Source organism: Salmo salar, chromosome 06 (genome assembly GCF_965601325.2).
Source record: "Salmo salar chromosome 06, fSalSal1, whole genome shotgun sequence".
Classification (NCBI taxonomy): Eukaryota; Metazoa; Chordata; class Actinopteri; order Salmoniformes; family Salmonidae; genus Salmo; species Salmo salar.
In genome coordinates, this window is record NC_138296.1 from 55101244 (window position 1) to 55119628 (window position 18385).

Below are 18385 nucleotides of genomic sequence, written 5' to 3' on the forward strand. Positions count from 1 at the left end.
CTCCTCCTAAGTATAATTATGTGAACCTAATTCATATAATGCATGTTATAACAAGATGCCCAGCGCATCAAGCCCCTTCCTCAATCCTCTCTCGTTCTCTCCCCACCTGCAGCATTTCAGTCGCATCTTGCGCCATAGGCTCCACTTGTCTGTCCGTCACGCATGTAAACAACTAGCTTGCCTGCTCTATCTGCACTGATTGGTGAAGTAATTTAATTAGCTACATGTAAAAAAAAAAAAAGTTGAGTTCACAGTTTAAAAAAGGAACAGAAAGGGACAATATAAACCGGTACTTTTTTAGGGTTCAAATCGGTTCAGAGCTTTCTTTTGCTGGTCGGAACAGTGGAACGAAACAAAACAAAAAATATCTTTAATGGCCAGGCACCACAGGCAAAAATGTACGTTACTAACCAATTTTGTGATGTTTTTGGTATTTTGGTCCTTTAATGAGTACCTTGAAAAAGTAAACAAACATAATGTAAATGCATATTTTCTTTAGTTTATCATACCACCGTAATCAACATTTCATGAATTTTAACAACTTTTAAATGGACATACATCTATCATTTAAAAGCTCACTACATTTAATCACACATTATTGTCAAACCCATTTCATAGAGAATGTTAGAAACTGGACTATAAAGTAACTTACTTTGAAGAGATAGTGAAGAGATGATGGTCAAAATAGGCATTTGTCGATTGGTAGGCTAAATTCGATTTCTCGCAAGTCAGACTTCCCACACGCCAACACATTTTTCTCAGTTTCAGAATAATCTACAGTCACCACAGTTTGTGTAGTTATCCTTAGATACATTCTCCAGACTTACTCAAAGGGAATTGTTGATATGTTGTTACATTTGTATTCTAGATAACATTTTCTTGGAACAATTCGCCAAAAATGGCTTTAGAATTTTACAGATGGAAAGATGAAAAAAGTATTTATCCATAATCTCTTCTGTATAAATCTAGTCCTGGAGTGTCTAAACGAAATGAAACCAAAATATTTAGGCTGACTTCATCCAGTGTCCAGAAAAATGTATTTGTGTGATATGCAAATATGTGCATATTTAATGAGATATGACGTCATTTGCATATTGTATACAAAAAGTATTATATTTGTGTCTACATTCAACTGGTAAAAATGTATTGTGATATGATTTAAAAAAATCACTATTAGGATGTGGTGCCTGGCATTAAAGCCAACAGATAAAATGTATTGATTTGTAATAAGCATGCACAAGCCCTTGTTATTGTATCTGTGAAGGAATGTTAAAATTACACAAATGCAAGTAATAGTTAGGATCACTGTAAAGTGATAATAAAACAAGAGCCAGTTATACATGCTTATGACAAGTCTTTCAATGCATTATAAGCTCATTACAAACTCATTATAATCAGTATACTGGGCTTAGCTTACGCTCATTCTCGAGGCTGCATTTCCTGTCTGCCTCCATCTCCACCCTGCGGAGGTTCTCAGGACTCTGGTGCTGCAGCAGGGCCCTCTCTCTCTCCAGCTGCCTCAGAGATGACTCCACTCTCTGCCTGCTGCTCATCTACAGGGACCAGGAAGGGTTCATGCGTGATGTACATAGTCAAAATATTACTGACCATTAACTCTATTGGACATTGCTAGTCTCACCTCCTCGTCGAGCTCTTTGACCAGCTTCTCTAGACGACTAGTGGTAGTCCTGGGGAGAGAGGAGCATGTGTGAGTGTGTGTGTGGTGTGTGTGCTTGTGTGTTTGTTCTGAGGTGAGCCGTACTTGCACTTGTGCTCCAGGTCGTCTTTGGCCTGCATCTCATGGTTGAGCTGCTCCTCCAGACAATGGAGTTTATTTTGTAGCTGATCGGAATAAAAGAGGAGAGGGGGTAGAGTTAAGTACACACACTAACATGGAGCTCACCAGATGCACACTCAAGTGTCAATATGTCTGTCAGACAGAATTATATTTAGTTTGTATTAGAGTTCTAGTTTGTCTGTCAGATAGTTCTATTGTGTCTGTCTTTCTGACAAAAAGTGACCATTTAAGAACAATGAAAAGAAGGTCTTAGCGGTAACGCGGTTGGTAACGGCATGGATTTTGTGAGAGGAAGCGCAACCTATCCAGCTGTGATGCACAATGCCCTAATGCCCATGGAACAAGAGAGGAGATGTGATCTTTGTGCTGGTAACACTCGTATTAATAAACATAAAAAAACTCATGTTTTTTTTCCATTTGATTTCATTTGGTTAAAAACCAAGCAAATAGCCTCCCTTCGATGAAGGCTGTTTTTTTGTCCTGCCGAATGCGTTCACCAAGTAGCCAAGTCTATCAATAAAGGATTTGACTCGTGAGACTGCTTTGAAATAAATCTTAAATCACCAAAGCTTTATTAAAAGATCAAGTTTGGGAGCAGCAAAACCTTGAGCAGACATCCCCTTTTTTTCTTTGTATTGTGAAGGCCTACATTATTTTAGCCAGCTCCTGTTTTGGGCGTGTGTAAAAACCCTTCCACGTAGGCTACCCGTGTCCATATGCCCATCGTGAAACGAGAGATGAGATGATGCTGGTGACCCTTGTATTTAAAACGTATTTTCCTGTAACAATTGCTTTTCTATTTCATACGATTAAAAACCAAGCCCTCCATAGTCTCCCCTTACCCTAGGCCTATAGGCTATAACTAAGGCTGGTTTAACAGCAATCCTTTGTCTTTTTTATCCCGTCGATTTTAATATATCTTGCTTCTGACCCCAAGCTATTTAGAAATATAGTGTTGTTGGAAGAAAAAAAACGTTTGATTGTTTTTTGGTTTTATTTTTTAAAAACTTGTTCAAATGATTGCTCATCCTGGCTTTATGAAAATGTCTAGTTCACACGCAATGGAATTTAGGAGCCGTCTCCTATCTTTGGAGAAGTGTGAATGCGATCTGTAAGACTGTTCCATTATGCCAAATGTTTATTTGGGCACTGCGGCCCCTCATAATGGGTTCAGATTTTTTGTGGCCCCCACCCACATCAATGTTGCCCATTACTGCTGTAGACTATTTAACAAACTAGGCTATAACGGACTAACATTCAAATTGGAGTTGATGACAACATAATGCATAAAAGACTGTAAATACACAACTTGGAGAAACCACATACTTAGTCATGTAACAGGTTCTGATCGGCCAGTGAGGGGTCAAGCCAACCATTTATTTATTCATCAAAACCCAGCCCTTTCGCGCCACCACCAGCTACTGCGCCCATAATTCCCACAGTGAAAATAGCAACATCTCAAGACATCAGTCAGGAAGTTAAAGCTTGGTCGCAAATGGGTCTTCCAAATGGACAATGACCCCAAGCATACTTCCAAAGATGTGGCAAAATGGCTTAAGGACAACAAAAGTCAAAGTATTGGAGTGGCCATCACAAAGCCCTGACCTCAATCCTATAGAAAATGTGTGGGCAGAACTGAAAAAATCGTGTGCAAGCAAGGAGGCCTCCAAACCTGACTCAGTTACACCAGCTCTGTCAGGAGGAATGGGCCAAAATTCACCCAACTTATTGTGGGAAGCATGTGGAAGGCAACCCAAAACGTTTGACCCAAGTTAAACAATTTAAAGGCAATGCTACCAAATACTAATTGAGTGTATGTAAACTTCTGACCCACTGGGAATGTGATGAAAGAAATAAAAGATGAAATAAATCAATCATTCTCTCTACTATTATTCTGATATTTCATATTCTTAAAATAATGTGGTGATCCTAACTGACCTAAGACAGGGAATTTTTACTAGAATTAAATGTCAGGAATTGTGAAAAACTGAGTTTAAATGTATTTGGCTAAGCTGTATGTAAACTTCCGACTTCAACTCTATGTACAGGGGTTCAAGATGGCTGTCTTCCATGCTTTTGGGAATGAACTTTCTTGCATTGATAACTTGACTATCTGGGTAATTGGGGTGGTTAGACTCACTGTACTTTTTTTGAAATACAGTATCAAGACCAAACACATCTTTTGCTTTAGAGTTTGAGTGAGGAGAGCATTTTCTTGACCTTTACCTCACTGGTGGACAACAACAAAAAATGGAATGGCTTTCATTGCTGGGGATCATGGACAGGTCTCTTGGGGTGAACTTTTGGCCCAGCTCTAGGACTGAGTCAATGAAATAGTCATTAAAGGTGGGTGCGATGATTGAGCTGTTGTCCTGAAGCCATTGACTTTCAGTTGTAGACTCGGCATGATCTTTCTCAGTGAGTTTGTTAATATTTTTCCATATGACCTTGCTGTTCCCTTTTGCTTCATTGATGATATTGAGAAAGAAATTGGCTTTGGCTTTCCTGAGACTCATTGTCACGTTGTTTCTCAGTCCTTTATAGGTTAGTTGGTCAACATGGTCCCGTGTGGCTCACTCGGTAGAACATGGTGCTTGCAACGCCAGGGTTGCGGATTCGATTCCCACGGGGGACCAGTACGGAGAAGAGAAAAAAAAGTATGAAATGTATGCACTCTGGATAAGAGCATCTGCTAAATGACTAAAACGTAACATCTAGGGCAGATTTTAGAGACTGTTATAGAACAGTATCTCTTCTTCATAACTTGCCATAAAGTATCATCAAATCAGGGTAGGCCTTGTATTTTTGTCGGGTTTGTGAGGCACCTGTTTAGTGAACTCAGAAACGGCTCCAGGGATAAGCGACATAAGCGGTCGCTTAGGGCTCCAGGCCGCTTGCCCCACACTCAGGACACGTGCCCAGGGGCCCTGACCTCCAGGGGTCCCCCATTGATTTCTTAGTCACTTTCACTCAGATATCATTAACATTGCATAAGTCATAGCAAAATGTGTAGAATTGCAGGTAATTAACTTTAAAACTGAAAAAATGTCTCTCCACCTCATGGCAAAATGAGTAGAATTACAGGGAATTAGCTGTAAAAAATATATATATTTTTTATCTCTGCCCCATTGCCAAATGAGTAGAATTGCATGAAATTTGTTAGAAAATTGCAACATTTTCTCTCCGCCCCATGGCAAAAAGTGTAGGGAGGGGCAACCAAATCTCACTTAGGGCCCCCAAAAGGCTAGAGTGAACTTGGTTGTATTTGAGTCATCCGAGAAGTCAGTATGTCTCAGCGTTCTTTTCAGTCTGTCTGTCTGAGTGTTCTATTCCATTGGTCTGTCTTGAGAGCTACTACGTTGCACCGACCATTTCAATATTGAATTTGTACTCAAATGTCAGTCTTGTCCCTTCTGAGCACACGTCTTCCCTTATTGTTTTAAAAACAAACCCACAAATGCATGCATGTACGTACGCAACAATGCAACAACCTACCTCTCCTTCGATGCTGTCCTCTTTTTCCTCAGAGCTATCCTTACAGTCCTCCACAGATATCCCTTTATTCCCACCTCTCAGCAGCCTGTTAGAGAAGGAGAAGCAAGAGAGAGGGAGGAGAGAGGTCTTTAAACTGGCTTTACCTGAGGTGCCTTGCCAGCCATGCCAACCTCAATGCCAACCTTCCTCGCCCTCTGAGTACCCAAGCCCGTATCCCGCCCCATAACACATCCTGTCCAACAAAGAACCCACCCAGCTCAGAGTCCAGCTCTACAATTCCCATTCAATGATTATGATCGTGAGCATAAGAACAGACTTTTATCATGAGCTTAGTGGCTTTATTAAAAGGGCTATTGGAACAAGGAGGCAGTGTAAAGTACTGACGCAGTGGGTACGACTGGCTTAAAACCTGTTGGGGCTCGGGGGCAGTATTGAGAATTTTGAAAAAAATATGTGCCCATTTTTAACTGCCTCCTACACCAACTCAGAAGCTAGGATATGCATATTATTAACACATTCGGATAGAAAACACTCTGAATTTTCTAAAACAGTTTGAATGGTGTCTGTAAGTATAACAAAACTCATATTGCAGGCAAAAACCTGTGAAAAATAGATCCAAAAAAATGTGCATTTTGTGACTGTACTATTTAGTGTCATTGTTTTATAGATACCATAGTGAGAAAGGATTCATTTCGCAACACCTACGGCTTCCACTAGATGTCAACGATCTTTATAAAGTTGTTTGAAGCGTCTATGATAAACAGAGAGCAAATTAGAATCCAAGGAAGTTGACATGTCATCACTTCATTTTTTTGCGCCTGCGCATAAATCTGAGAAACGTGAGTTTGTCATCATTTTTTATCTAGACATAGGATAGGTTGTGTGAAAATATTACTGATGTTTAACGTTAAAAATGGACCAAAAGATTAATGCTAAACAACATTTGACATGTTTGAACGAACATAAATAGATTATTTACTAGGTTTTTTTTTGCTTTTCGGCGTGATTTTACCAGCCCCCCACCACGTTTTGTGGGAGCATAATGAACGCTAAGTACTTGGTGTTATTTGGACATAAATGATGAACTTTGTCAAAAGAAACCACATTTGTTCCGGACCTGGAATGCCTTCCGGACCTGGGATCCTGCCTTCTGATGGAGATAATCAAAGGTAAGGGGGTATTTACAATGTTATTATCGATTTTAGATGATGCTAACTGTATAGCATAGCCTGTTGTTCTTAGCATAGCACCCCGTTTATTGCAAAATGTGATTCCCCAGTAAAGTTATTTTGAGATCTGGCCATTCGGTAGCAATTACGAGATGATAATATATTATTCTTTGAATGACAATATTATAATTTACCAATGTTTTCGAATAGTAATTTTGTTATGTTCACCGGAAGCATTTCAGAGAAGAAAAAAATCTGAATTTCACGCTACTGTAAAATGCTGTTTTTGGATATAAACATGAACTTGATGGAACAAAAAATGCATGTATTGTATAACATAATGTCCTAGGAGTGTCATCTGATGGAGATTGACAAAAGTTAGTACATAATTCAAGCTGGTTTCTGCTTTTGGTGACGCCTGACCTTGAATTGAAAATGGATGTTTGTACTTTTGTGACTATGTACTGTCCTAACATAATCTAACTTTATGCTTTTGCCGTAAAGCCTCTTTGAAAATCGAACAATGTGGTTAGATTAAGGAGATGTTTATCATTTAAATTGTGTAAAATAGTTGATTGTTTGAGAAATTGAAATTATTAGATTTTTGATGTTTTGAATTTCCAGCCTTGTTAGCAATCCCGGCTCGGGGTTCATTGCTAACCTGTAGCCCCAACAGGTTAAAACAGTGTTACAATTCAACATAGAACTCTCTACCTTCTTTCTTTCACTCTCTCCCTCTTTCATTTCCTCTCTCTACAGCTGTAGGCACAGACATGACCTTAAGCACATTTTCTGCACAGTACAGAGAGTCTTACAAAAACACCCTAAAAAACACCCAGCAGACTCATTCCAATGTAAATTTAGAAAACCAAACCAGATTCCTAGATAACTGGCACACTTGTTGAAGCTAAATATAACACTAACATGAATGTACACAGACACTGTATGGACACTAAACTTAACTCTCAGAATAGATAGAAACCAATTAGTCTTACTGGTCTTCCTTGAAGTAGGTGAAGCCCACGAATGGCAGCTGGTTGCCCACAAAGGCCCTTGGTGTGGGAAAGGTCTCCACGTCGCCTTTGTCATCCTTAATCTCGTCAAAGTTACTGGTGTCTATGTCACTGCTCAGCTCTGGTACTACTGGGGCCACGGCTGAAGAAGGGAGAGCGAGAGGGAGGCAGAGAGGAAGCGGGAGAAGCAGAGAGGGGGAGATGGGGCAGAGAGGGAGAGAGGCAGAGTGAGAGAGAGAGAGATGCAGAGTCATAAAGAAGCAGAGTGTGTGTGTGAGCGTGAGAGGATAGAAAAGGGGTGGAAATAGTGTGGGTTTGGGTAGAGAAGGGAGAGGGAGACATAGCTGATTAAAATATGTCTAAAATCAACCAACTCAGCTCAGTGCTAAAATTGGTGTCAATCAAGATTGATCTTATCCCGGTATTGGAATTTATTGTCAAGAGACCAGGGCGGGAAATTCAAAACTGCAAGAATCTAATAATTTCAATTTCTCAAACTATCAACTATTTTTCACCATTTGAAAGATAAACATCTCCTAAATCCAATCACATTGTCCGATTTCAAAGAGGCTTTACGGCGAAAGCATAAAGTTAGGTTATGTTAGGAGAGTACATTGAAAATAGCTGTGTGTAATGTTTTGTCAATTCAAAGACAGGCGTCACCAAAAGCAGAAAACCAGCTAAAATTATGCACTAACCTTTGACAATCTTCCTCAGATGACACTCCTAGGATATTATGTTATACAATACATGCATTTTTTGTTCCATCAAGTTCATATTTATATCCAAAAACAGCATTTTACAGTAGCGGTGAAATTCAGAATTTTTTTCCCCTCAAATGCTTCCGGTGGATCAACTTTACAATTTACAAAATTACTATTCGAAAACATTGGTAAATTATAATATTGTCATTCAAATAATTATAGTTTAACATTTCGTAAATGCTACTGCATTGCCAGATTTCAAAATAACTTTACTGGGAAATCACACTTTGCAATAAACGGGGTGCTGTGCTAAGAACAATAGGCTAGGATATACAGGTTAGCACCATCTAATATCAATAAGACTATTGTCAATAATCCCTTACCTTTGATTATCTTCATCCATTGGCACTTCCAGGAATCCCAGGTCCACAACAAATGTGGTTTCTTTAGACAAAGTTCATAATGTATGTCCAAATAACTCCAAGTTATTCCATGTTGATAGCGCTTCGGTAGGCTCCTCAAAAGTAGGGCGGGGGGAAAGTCACGACGAAAAGTAAAAAAAATAATCTATTTACGTTCGTTCAAACATGTCAAACGTTGTTTAGCATCACTCTTTAGGCCCATTTTTAACGTGAAACATCAGTAATGTTTCAACCCGACCTCTCCTGTGTCTTGAAAAACGTTTTTGAAAAATGTCTCGCCTCACATGAACTCACATGAATGCGCAGGTGCGGGCAATAATGAAGTGAGGACATCCCAGGGAGGTCAACTTCTCTTCCTTGTCATCCGGTCTCTGTTCATCATAGACGCTTAAAACGACTTTATAAAGATCGTTGACATCTAGTGGAAGCCGTAGGAAGTGCGAAATGAATCCTTTGTCACTGTGTGATCTATTAGCAATTACTCGAAAAAATAGTACAGCCACAAAATTATTTTGTTTTTCTCAGGTTTTTGCCTGCCATATGAGTTTTGTTATACTTACAGACACCATTCAAACAGTTTTAGAAAATTCAGAGTGTTTTCTATCCAAATCTGGTAATAATATGCATATCCTAGCTTCTGAGTTGGTGTAGGAGGCAGTTAAAAATGAGCACATATTTTTTTCAAAATTCTCAATACTGCCCCCTAGCCCCAACAGGTTAACACAGAGCTAACCATCAGCTCCTCCAATTCTCAATCAGTGTGTGGTTATTTTCACAATATAGTTTGGGATTTTCTAATTGTGTATAGAATGTGTGTGTGTGTGTGTGTGTGTGTGTGTGTGTGTGTGTGTGTGTGTGTGTGTGTGTGTGTGAGCGAGCTGGCGAGAAGAGAGCGAACTGACGCCAGACCCGCCACTCCTCTCTCCCCCTACAGTACCCGCTTTGTGTCCCAACACACACTGTTGCCTTTCACACATGCAGCCTAAACACACTCCAGGAGAGATAGAACCAACTCTCCTTCTTTTGCTGCTCTTTTAAAGGTCCCTGGCTGCAGAGCAGGCGGACAGAAATAAGTTATAAGGGCCAGGAGGCGAAAGCTGAAAAAGTAAGCCTGCTCTGCAGGAAACTAAGCCGCCTTATTGAATCCCCTTTCTTCAACAGGATCTGTTCTGCCTCCAGGCAAAGATAAGCAAGTTTAAGACAGACCCTCAGTAGGGAGAGATCAAGAGATGGATGGATGAAAGACAGGAGAGAAAGATATATGGATACAGAGAGTGAGTGATAAAGAAAGAAAGAGAAAAAAAAGAGTTGTGCGGTGAGATTGGAGAAAGAGATGCCGCTCTAGCTCTGCGGAGGCCAATTACGGTGCTGCTTACCCAGCATGCTCTCTGATAGCGGGTAGGCTAATGACAGGCAGCTGTGGCCACAGTGAGAGTGGAGAGAGGAAGGAGCGACCGTACCTCGAATCTGATCTGGGGCCTGGTGCAGCGGTTCTGGGGCATCCCCTCTCATTACCCCAATCCAACCCAGCCCGCCCCCAGAGTGGCTACCGACACCCTCTCCACCCCTTCCCTCCCTCCACCTCCCCTCAATCATGCAATCATGGGGCAGGGATGCATCAGCCTAAGAACATGGCTGACGTTTTACATTCTCCCAACAATTCTGCTATTTTGTTAGTTTTTTTTTGCGTAACTTTTTAAAAACTTATTGTGTACATATTGTGTACATACTGTCTCTTATGACCGAAAATAACTTCTGGACATGAGAACAGCGATTAATCACCACGGACTGGAAGAAACTTTTTCCTTTAACAAGTCCGACAAGAAGGATATTCTGCTTTCACTGGAACAGGCCCAGATCCACGCCTTTTGAGTGAAGAAAAGACGCAGGAAAAGGGGCCGCAGATCGGGCAGCCTTCTGAGAATTCGTAGGCAAGCGAGTAAACTCCCACTGCCATCCGTTCTTCTTGCTAATGTACAATCATTGGAAAATAAAATTGATGGCTTATGATTAAGATTATCCTACCAATGGGACATCAAAAACTGTAACATCTTATATTTCACAGAGACTTGACTGAACGACGATACGGACAATATCGAGCTAGCGGGATTTTCCATGCACCGGCAGAACAGAGATGCTACCTCTGGTAAAACGAGGGGGGGGGGGGTGTGTGTCTATTTGTCGATAACAGCTGGTGCGCGATGGCTAATATTAAAGTCGTCTCGACGTATTGCTCGCCTGAGGTAGAGTACCTTATCATAAGCTGTAGACCACAATATCTACCAAGAGAGTTCTCATCTATATTATTCGTAGCCGTCTATTTACCACCACAGACTGATGCGGGCACTAAGACCACATTCATAAGCAAACAAGAAAATGCTCATCCAGAAGCGGCGCTTCTAGTGGCCAGGGACTTTAATGCAGGCAAACTTAAATCAGTTTTACCACATTTTTACCAGCATGTCACATGTGCAACCAGAGAAAAAAAAAATCCTAGACCACTTTTACTCCACACACAGAGATGCATACAAAGCTCTCCCCCGCCCTCCATTTGGCAAATCTGACCATAATTATATCCTCCTGATTCCTGCTTACAAGCAAAAATTCAAGAGGAAAGTACCAGTGACTCGCTCAATTCGGAAGTCGTCAGATGACGCAGATGCTACACTACAGGACTGTTTTGCTAGCACAGACTGGAATATGTTCCGGGATTCATCCAATAGCATTGAGGAGTACACAACCTCAGTCATCGGCTTCATCAATAAGTGCATCCACGACGTCATCCCCACAGTGACTGTACGTACATATCCCAACCAGAAGCCATGGATTACAGGCAACATCCGCATCAAGCTAAAGGCAAAAGCTGCCGCTTTCAATGAGCAGGAGACTAATCAGGACGCTTATAAGAAATCCCGCTATGCTCTCTGATGAACCATCAAACAAGCAAAGCGTCAATACAGGATTAAGATTGAATCCTACTACACCGTCTCTGACGCACGTCGGATGGCAGGGCTTGAAAACTATTACAGATTACAAAGGGAAACCCAGACGCGAGCTGCCCAGTGACGCGAGCCTACCAGACGAGCTAAATGCCTTTTGTGCTCGTTTCGAGGCAAGCAACACTGAAGCATGCACAACAGCACCAGCTGTTCTGGATGACTGTGATAATGCTCTCTGTAGCCGATGTGAACAAGACCTTTAAACTGTCAACATTCACAAAGCTGCTGGGCCAGACGGATTACCAGGACGTGTACTCAAAGCATGCGCGGACCAACTGTCAAGTGTCTTCACTGACATTTTCACCCTTTCCCTGACCGAGTCTGTAATACCTGTTTCAAGTAGACCACCATAGTCCCTGTGCCCAAGGAAGCGAAGGTAACATGTCTAAATGATTACCGCCCCGTGGCACTCACGTCGGTAGCCATGAAGTGCTTTGAAAGGCTGGTAATGGCTCACATCAACAGCATCCCCCAAAACCCTAGACCCAATCCAATTCGCATACCACCCCAACAGATCCACAGATGACGCAATCTCAATCACACTCCACACTGCCCTTTCTCACCTGGACAAAAGGAACACCTCTGTGAGAATGCTGTTCATTGACTACAGCTCAGTGTTCAACACAATAGTGTCCATGAAGCTCATCACTAAGCTAAGGACTCTGGGACTAAACACCTCCCTCTGCAACTGGATCCTGGACTTCCTGATGGGCCGCCCCCAGGTGGTAAGAGTAGGAAACAACACGTCTGCCATGCTGATCCTTAACACTGGGGCCCCTCAGGGGTGTGTACTTATTCCCTTCCTGTATTCCCTGTTCACCCACAACTGTGTGGCCAAACACGATTCCAACACTATCATTAAGTTTGCTGACAACACAACAGTGGTAGGCCTGATCACCGACAACGATGAGACGGCCTATAGGGAGGTCGTCAGAGAACTGGCAGTGTGGTGCCAGGACAACAACCTCTCCCTCAATGTGAGCAAGACAAAGGAGCTGATCGTGGACTACAGGACAAGGCGGGCCGAACAGGCCCCCATTACATCGACAGGGCTGTAGTGGAGCAGGTCGAGAGTTTCAAGTTCCTTTTGTCCACATAACCAACAAACGATCATGGTCCAAATATACCAAGACAGTCGTGAAGTGGGCACGACAAAAGCTTTCCCCCCATGAGAATTAAACGATTTGGCATGGGTCTCCAGATCCTCAAAAGGTTCTACAGCTGCACCATCGAGAGCATCCTGACTGGTTGCATCACTGCCTGGTATGCCAACTGCTCGGCATCTGACCGTAAGGTGCTACAGAGGGTAGTGCAAATGGCCCAGTACATCACTGGGGCCAAGCTTCCTGCCATCCAGGAACTATACAATAGGCGGTGTCAGAGGGAAGCCCATAAAATTGTCAAAGACTCCAGTCACCCAAGTTATAGACTGTTTTCTCTGCTACCGCACGGCAAGTGGTACCGGAGCGCCAAGTCTAGGACCAAAAGGCTCCTCAACAGCTTCTACCACCAAGACATAAGACTGCTGAACAATTAATAAAAATCGCCACCGGACAATTTACATTAACCCTCCCTTTTGTTCACTGCTGCTACTCGCTGTTTATGTACAAATTACCTCAACTGACCTGTACCCCCGCACACTGACTCGGTACCGGTGCCCCCTGTATAAAGACTCGTTATTGTTATTCTTGTGTTACATTTCATTATTACTTTTCATTTTATTTTTATTTGATTTGATTTATTTCACCTTTATTTAACCAGGTAAGCTAGTTGAGAACAAGTTCTCATTTACAACTGCGACCTGGCCAAGATAAAGCAAAGCAGTGCGACACAAACAACAACACAGTGTTACACGTGGAATAAACAAGCATACAGTCAATAACACAATAGAAAAAAAAGAAAGTCTATACACAGTGTGAGCAAATGGCGTGAGGAGGTAAGGCAATAAATAGGCCATAGTAGCGAAGTAATTACAATTTAGCAAATTAACACTGGAGTGATAGACGAACAGATGGTGATGTGCAAGTACAAATACTGGTGTGCAAAAGAGCAGAAAAGTAAATACAAACAATATGGGGATGGGTAGGTAGATTGGGTGGGCTATTTACAGATGGGCTATGTACAGCTGCAGCAATCGGTTAGCTGCTCAGATAGCTGATGTTTAAAGTTAGTGAGGGAAATATAAGTCTCCAGCTTCAGCAATTTTTGCAATTCATTCCAGTCATTGGCAGCAGAGAACTGGAAGGAAAGGCGGCCAAAGGAGATGTTGGCTTTGGGGATGACCAGTGAGATATACCTGCTGGAGCGCGTGCTACGTGTGGGTGTTGTTATCGTGACCGGTGAGCTGAGATAAGGCGAAGCTTTACCTAGTATAGACTTATAGATGACCTGGAGCCAGTGGGTCTGGCGACAAATATGTAGCGAGGGCCAGCCGACTAGAGCATACAGGTCGCAGTGGTGGGTGGTATAAGGGGCTTTGGTGACAAAACGGATGGCACTGTGATAATATTTACCTAGTAGACTTTCTTAACTCTTCTTGAACTGCACTGTTGGTTAAGGGCTTGTAAGTAAGCATTTCACGGTAAAGTCTACACTTGTTGTATTCGGCGCATGTGACAAATAAAGTTTAATTTGATTTGCTAGCACCCAGGCTGTGTTCCATATGGCACCCCATTCCCTATATAGTGCACTACTTTTGACCAGGGCCCATAAGGCTCTGGTCGAAAGTACCGGTGCCCCCTGTATAAAGACTCGTTCCACTACATTTTTGCTGATAGACCAAAGAGAGCAAAGAGGAGGCTAATGCTTCATGGCCCCATACATGGGAATGAACTGTAGTATGTCGTGTAAAATCAGGAAAATGGGAAGTTGAGTTACATAGGCAGATGCAAAGGCACACACAGACAGGGATACACTTACGGGTGCGCACTGGCACACATGACCACACACACACTGTATGACTGAACACACAAACATACACAATGTATGATGAACACACACACTCACTTACTCTGTCGGATGGTGTGGAAGGTCCACTGGTCATTCCTGAAGAAGGGGTGTCTCTTGATCTCCTCCACGCCGTTCCTTCCCAGATGCACCTCCCTGTACATAGCCAATGGGACGGCGCGGTCAGAGTTTTCATTCACTCAAAAGTGCCACTCAACCGCAACCTGAACACAATGCAAAGCACCACTTTCCTCCACACAGCTGGAGTGACACAGTCCACTGACTGACCACAGTCCACTGACTGACCACAGTCCACTGACTGACCACAGTCCACTGACTGACCAGGCTAGACTGCCTCATGAACACTGCAGCACTCAGTAGAACCAGAGTCTAACTGCAGCCAGTAGGAATAGTGATACTGAGAGAAAATAGATCCAGTAAGTTGCTGATATGGAGATAGATAAAGCCACACAGGAGCACAATAGGGTAATGAAGCAATAGGATAGTGAGGTAATTGGGCCAGACAAGTCAACAACACTACTGCCTCTCTCTCTGCCACAGGGTGCAGGGCCGGAGGGGTGCGGCAGTTTGGGCTGCCACGTGTGGGACATTCCAGCCTCAGCCATGAGGAAGGGAGGGAGCAAGGGAAGAAGGGAGGGGTGAGTTTCTGTCCCACTAGAAAACATGAGAGACCATGGAAAAAAACACAGCCTGTCCCTCAGAGAGAGAGAGAGACAAAACAGGGAGATGGGGAGGGACTGGATTAAGTCATCGATGAATGAGAGGGCGAGAGTGAGTGAGTTGGTGAGTGAGTCAGTCAGTAAACAACGTGTTGAGCGTGAATAAATGAGTGCATGTGTGTGTGAATGACAGTGGAGTAAGTGAGAGAAAAAAAAAAATCAACAGAGGGGAAGGGGAGTAGAAAGCAGATGTGCGGCAGCAGAAAGGGCCAGTTGTTGACGTGGCCCCCGGGGGGGCAGGGCTGCTAATGTCAACAGGAAGTGGGCTTCACCTGGGGGCTGACTGGTGGGACTGGGCTGGGTCATTACGCTTCAATGCTCTTAGTTGTTTGCGGAAATTGACCCACTATGCTGTCTACCTTCAGCTAATTTGTCACCAGGCAGGCGTGATGTCACCAGGCAGGCCAAAACTCCCTCTCACCAAAACGGGTGGTCTTTTCAAACAGCTCTTACACTAAAAGGGCATTATTATCATCAAATTAACCTCAGTGTGTAAATATATACACTGAACAGAAATATAAATGCAACATGAAACAATTTATTTTTATTTTACTGAGTTACAGTTCATATAAGGAAACCAGTCAATTGAAATAAATTAATTAGGCCCTAACCTATGGATTTCACATGACTGGGAATACAGATATGCTTCTGTTGGTCACATATACCTTAAAAGAAAGGTAGGGACATGGATCAGAAAACTAGTCAGTATTTGGTGTGACTACCATTGGCCTCATGGAGCGCGACACATCTCCTTCGCATAGAGTTGATCAGGCTGTTGATTGTGGCCAGTGGAATGTTGTCTCACTCCTCTTTAATGGCTGTGCGAAGTTGCTGGATATTGGCGGGAACTGGAACACGCTGTCGTACACATTGATCCAGAGCATCCCAAACATGTTCAATGGGTGACATGTCTGGTGAGTATGCAGGCCATGGAAGAACTGGCACATTTTCAGTTTTCAGGAATTGTGAACAGATCCTTGCGACATGGGGCTGTGCATTATCATGTTGAAACATGAGGTGATGGCGGCGGATGAATGGCATGACAATGGGCCTCAGGATCTTGTCACGGTATCTCTGTGCATTCAAATTGCCATCGATAAAATAAAATTGTGTTTGTTGTCCGCCGAACTGCAGTCAGGTCAAGACCCTGGTGAGGACAACGAGCACGCAGTGAGCTTCCCTATGACGGTTTCTGACAGGTTTGTGCAGAAATTCTTCGTTTGTGCAAACAAACAGTTTCCTCAGCTGTCCGGATAGCTGGTCTCAGACAGGTGAAGAAGCCGGATGTGGAGGTCCTGGGCTGTCATGGTTATCAGTGGTCTGCGGTTGTGTGGCCGGTTGGACGTACTGCCAAATTCTCTAAAACGACGTTGGGGGTGGCTTATGGTAGAGAAATCAACATTAAATTCTCTGGCAACAACTCTGGAGGACATTCCTGCAGTCAGCATGCCAATTGCACGCTCCCTCAAACCCAGAGATATCTGTGGCATTGTGTTGTGTAACAAAACTGCACATTTTAGTGGCCTTTTATTGTCCCCAGCACAAGGTGCACCTGTAATGGCCATGGTGATTAATCAGCTTCTTGATATGCCACATCTTTCAGGTGGATGGATTATCTTGGAAAAGGAGAAATGCTCACTAACAGGGATGTAATCAAATTTGTGCACAAGTTTTGAGGTAAATAAGCTTTGTGTGCGTATAGAACATTTCTGGGACCTTTTATTTTAGCTCATGAAACATGGGACCAACACTTTACATATTGCGTTTATATTTTTGTTCACTATATAAAACACAGGAAAATCTAGCTTTTGTTTGCACTCTGTCTTTAAAGGGCAGTAACATAGCCTCCACGGGAAAGTGTGAAAAGTGAGGGGTCACACTTTGAAGGAGCCGAGAGGTCACAGAGGTCATGGGCTTGTGTTTCGTAGGTCAGAGGTCACATATATACCTGTCAGACAGGAAGGCACAGATGAGGTCCTTGGCATCGTTGGACATCTGCACATCGTCTGGGAAGTTAAGGTTATTCTTGTGATCTATGATCTTCCCGTACGTTCCTACTAGTGACTCGGCATAAAATGGGGTGTCACCTAAAAAGAGAGGTGAAATTTAAGTAACAATGATTGGGTTTATTTTACGCTTTACAGGGGGAGGTTAAGCTGGTTTCTATACACACTAATAGCTTAGTAGTGTGACTAACTGGGTTCAAACCTGTGTCTAGCCCACTGAGCTAAAGCCAAGTCTTGAGGTCTCTGGAAAGGTTACTTATCACCCAAGTGTGGTTAACAAAATCATGTTTGATATTGTATCTTAACGTCAAATCAAATGACAAAACTAAGCTTATTACATTTTTTTTAAAGCAAATGGTCTGCATGATTCTGACCCTCAACCCCTGTCTGATTCAGGATCAGTGAATGGGGGCAGAGAAAAACTCACTCACCGACCAGCATCTCAAAGATGAAGACCCCCACAGACCACCAGTCACACTCGCGGCCGTAGTAGCCGTCGCCCCCCTGAGACTTGAGCACCTCAGGGGAGATGTAGTCCGGAGTCCCCACCGCCGTGTCACAGTGGACCATGCCCGTCTGGAATCAGACAGACAGATGGACAAAGATGCAGGCGGCGAGGCAGACAGGCAGGTGGGGAGCCAGGCAGACAGACAGAGACAGAGACCTAGTTAAAGCAGGTAACCTTAAGTGAAAGATATTGGGACAGTGTGCCTAACACAGATTAGAGCTAGAATTCTTAATTGAAACTTTAGGTAGAACGTTGAGGGATGGGCCTGGAGAAATGTAACCACTCTCAAGTTCATAGAAAGAGCTATAGCTGGACTGACCATCCATGTTTTGAGGATATACAGTGTTTGTTTACATTCATACCTTCTACAAACAAGCTTATATTTGGGGTTCTGATGAGGTACAATTGTCACGCCCTGATCTGTTTCACCTGTCTTTGTGATTGTCTCCACCCACCTCCAGGTGTCACCCTTTTTCCCCAATTAGTCCCTGGGTATTTATTCCGGTGTTCGCTGTTTGTCTGTTGTCAGTTCGTCTTGTCAAGTAAACCAGCAAGGTTTTTTGTGCTCATGCTTTTCTTCTCTCT

General features: G+C 42.9%; 1 protein-coding gene across 2 annotated transcripts in view; it reads right to left on the reverse strand.

The window, feature by feature from the left end:
• The window catches only part of LOC106607561 (rho-associated protein kinase 2), a 61854-nt gene that overhangs the window by 33446 nt on the left and 10023 nt on the right, over nt 1-18385 (reverse strand). Inside the window, exons 2-9 of one of the 2 annotated variants that reach the window (XM_014204611.3) lie at nt 17724-17868; nt 17235-17373; nt 14611-14702; nt 7458-7617; nt 5294-5378; nt 1763-1842; nt 1640-1688; nt 1418-1553 (exon numbers count right to left, since the gene is read on the reverse strand). In XM_014204611.3, the coding sequence (XP_014060086.3) occupies nt 1418-1553; nt 1640-1688; nt 1763-1842; nt 5294-5378; nt 7458-7617; nt 14611-14702; nt 17235-17373; nt 17724-17862 (880 nt within the window). In that variant the 5' untranslated portion in view covers nt 17863-17868. Of the gene's footprint in view, nt 1-1417; nt 1554-1639; nt 1689-1762; nt 1843-5293; nt 5379-7457; nt 7618-14610; nt 14703-17234; nt 17374-17723; nt 17869-18385 lie in introns of those variants that run through there. The other variant, XM_045720705.2, reaches the window with a different exon arrangement.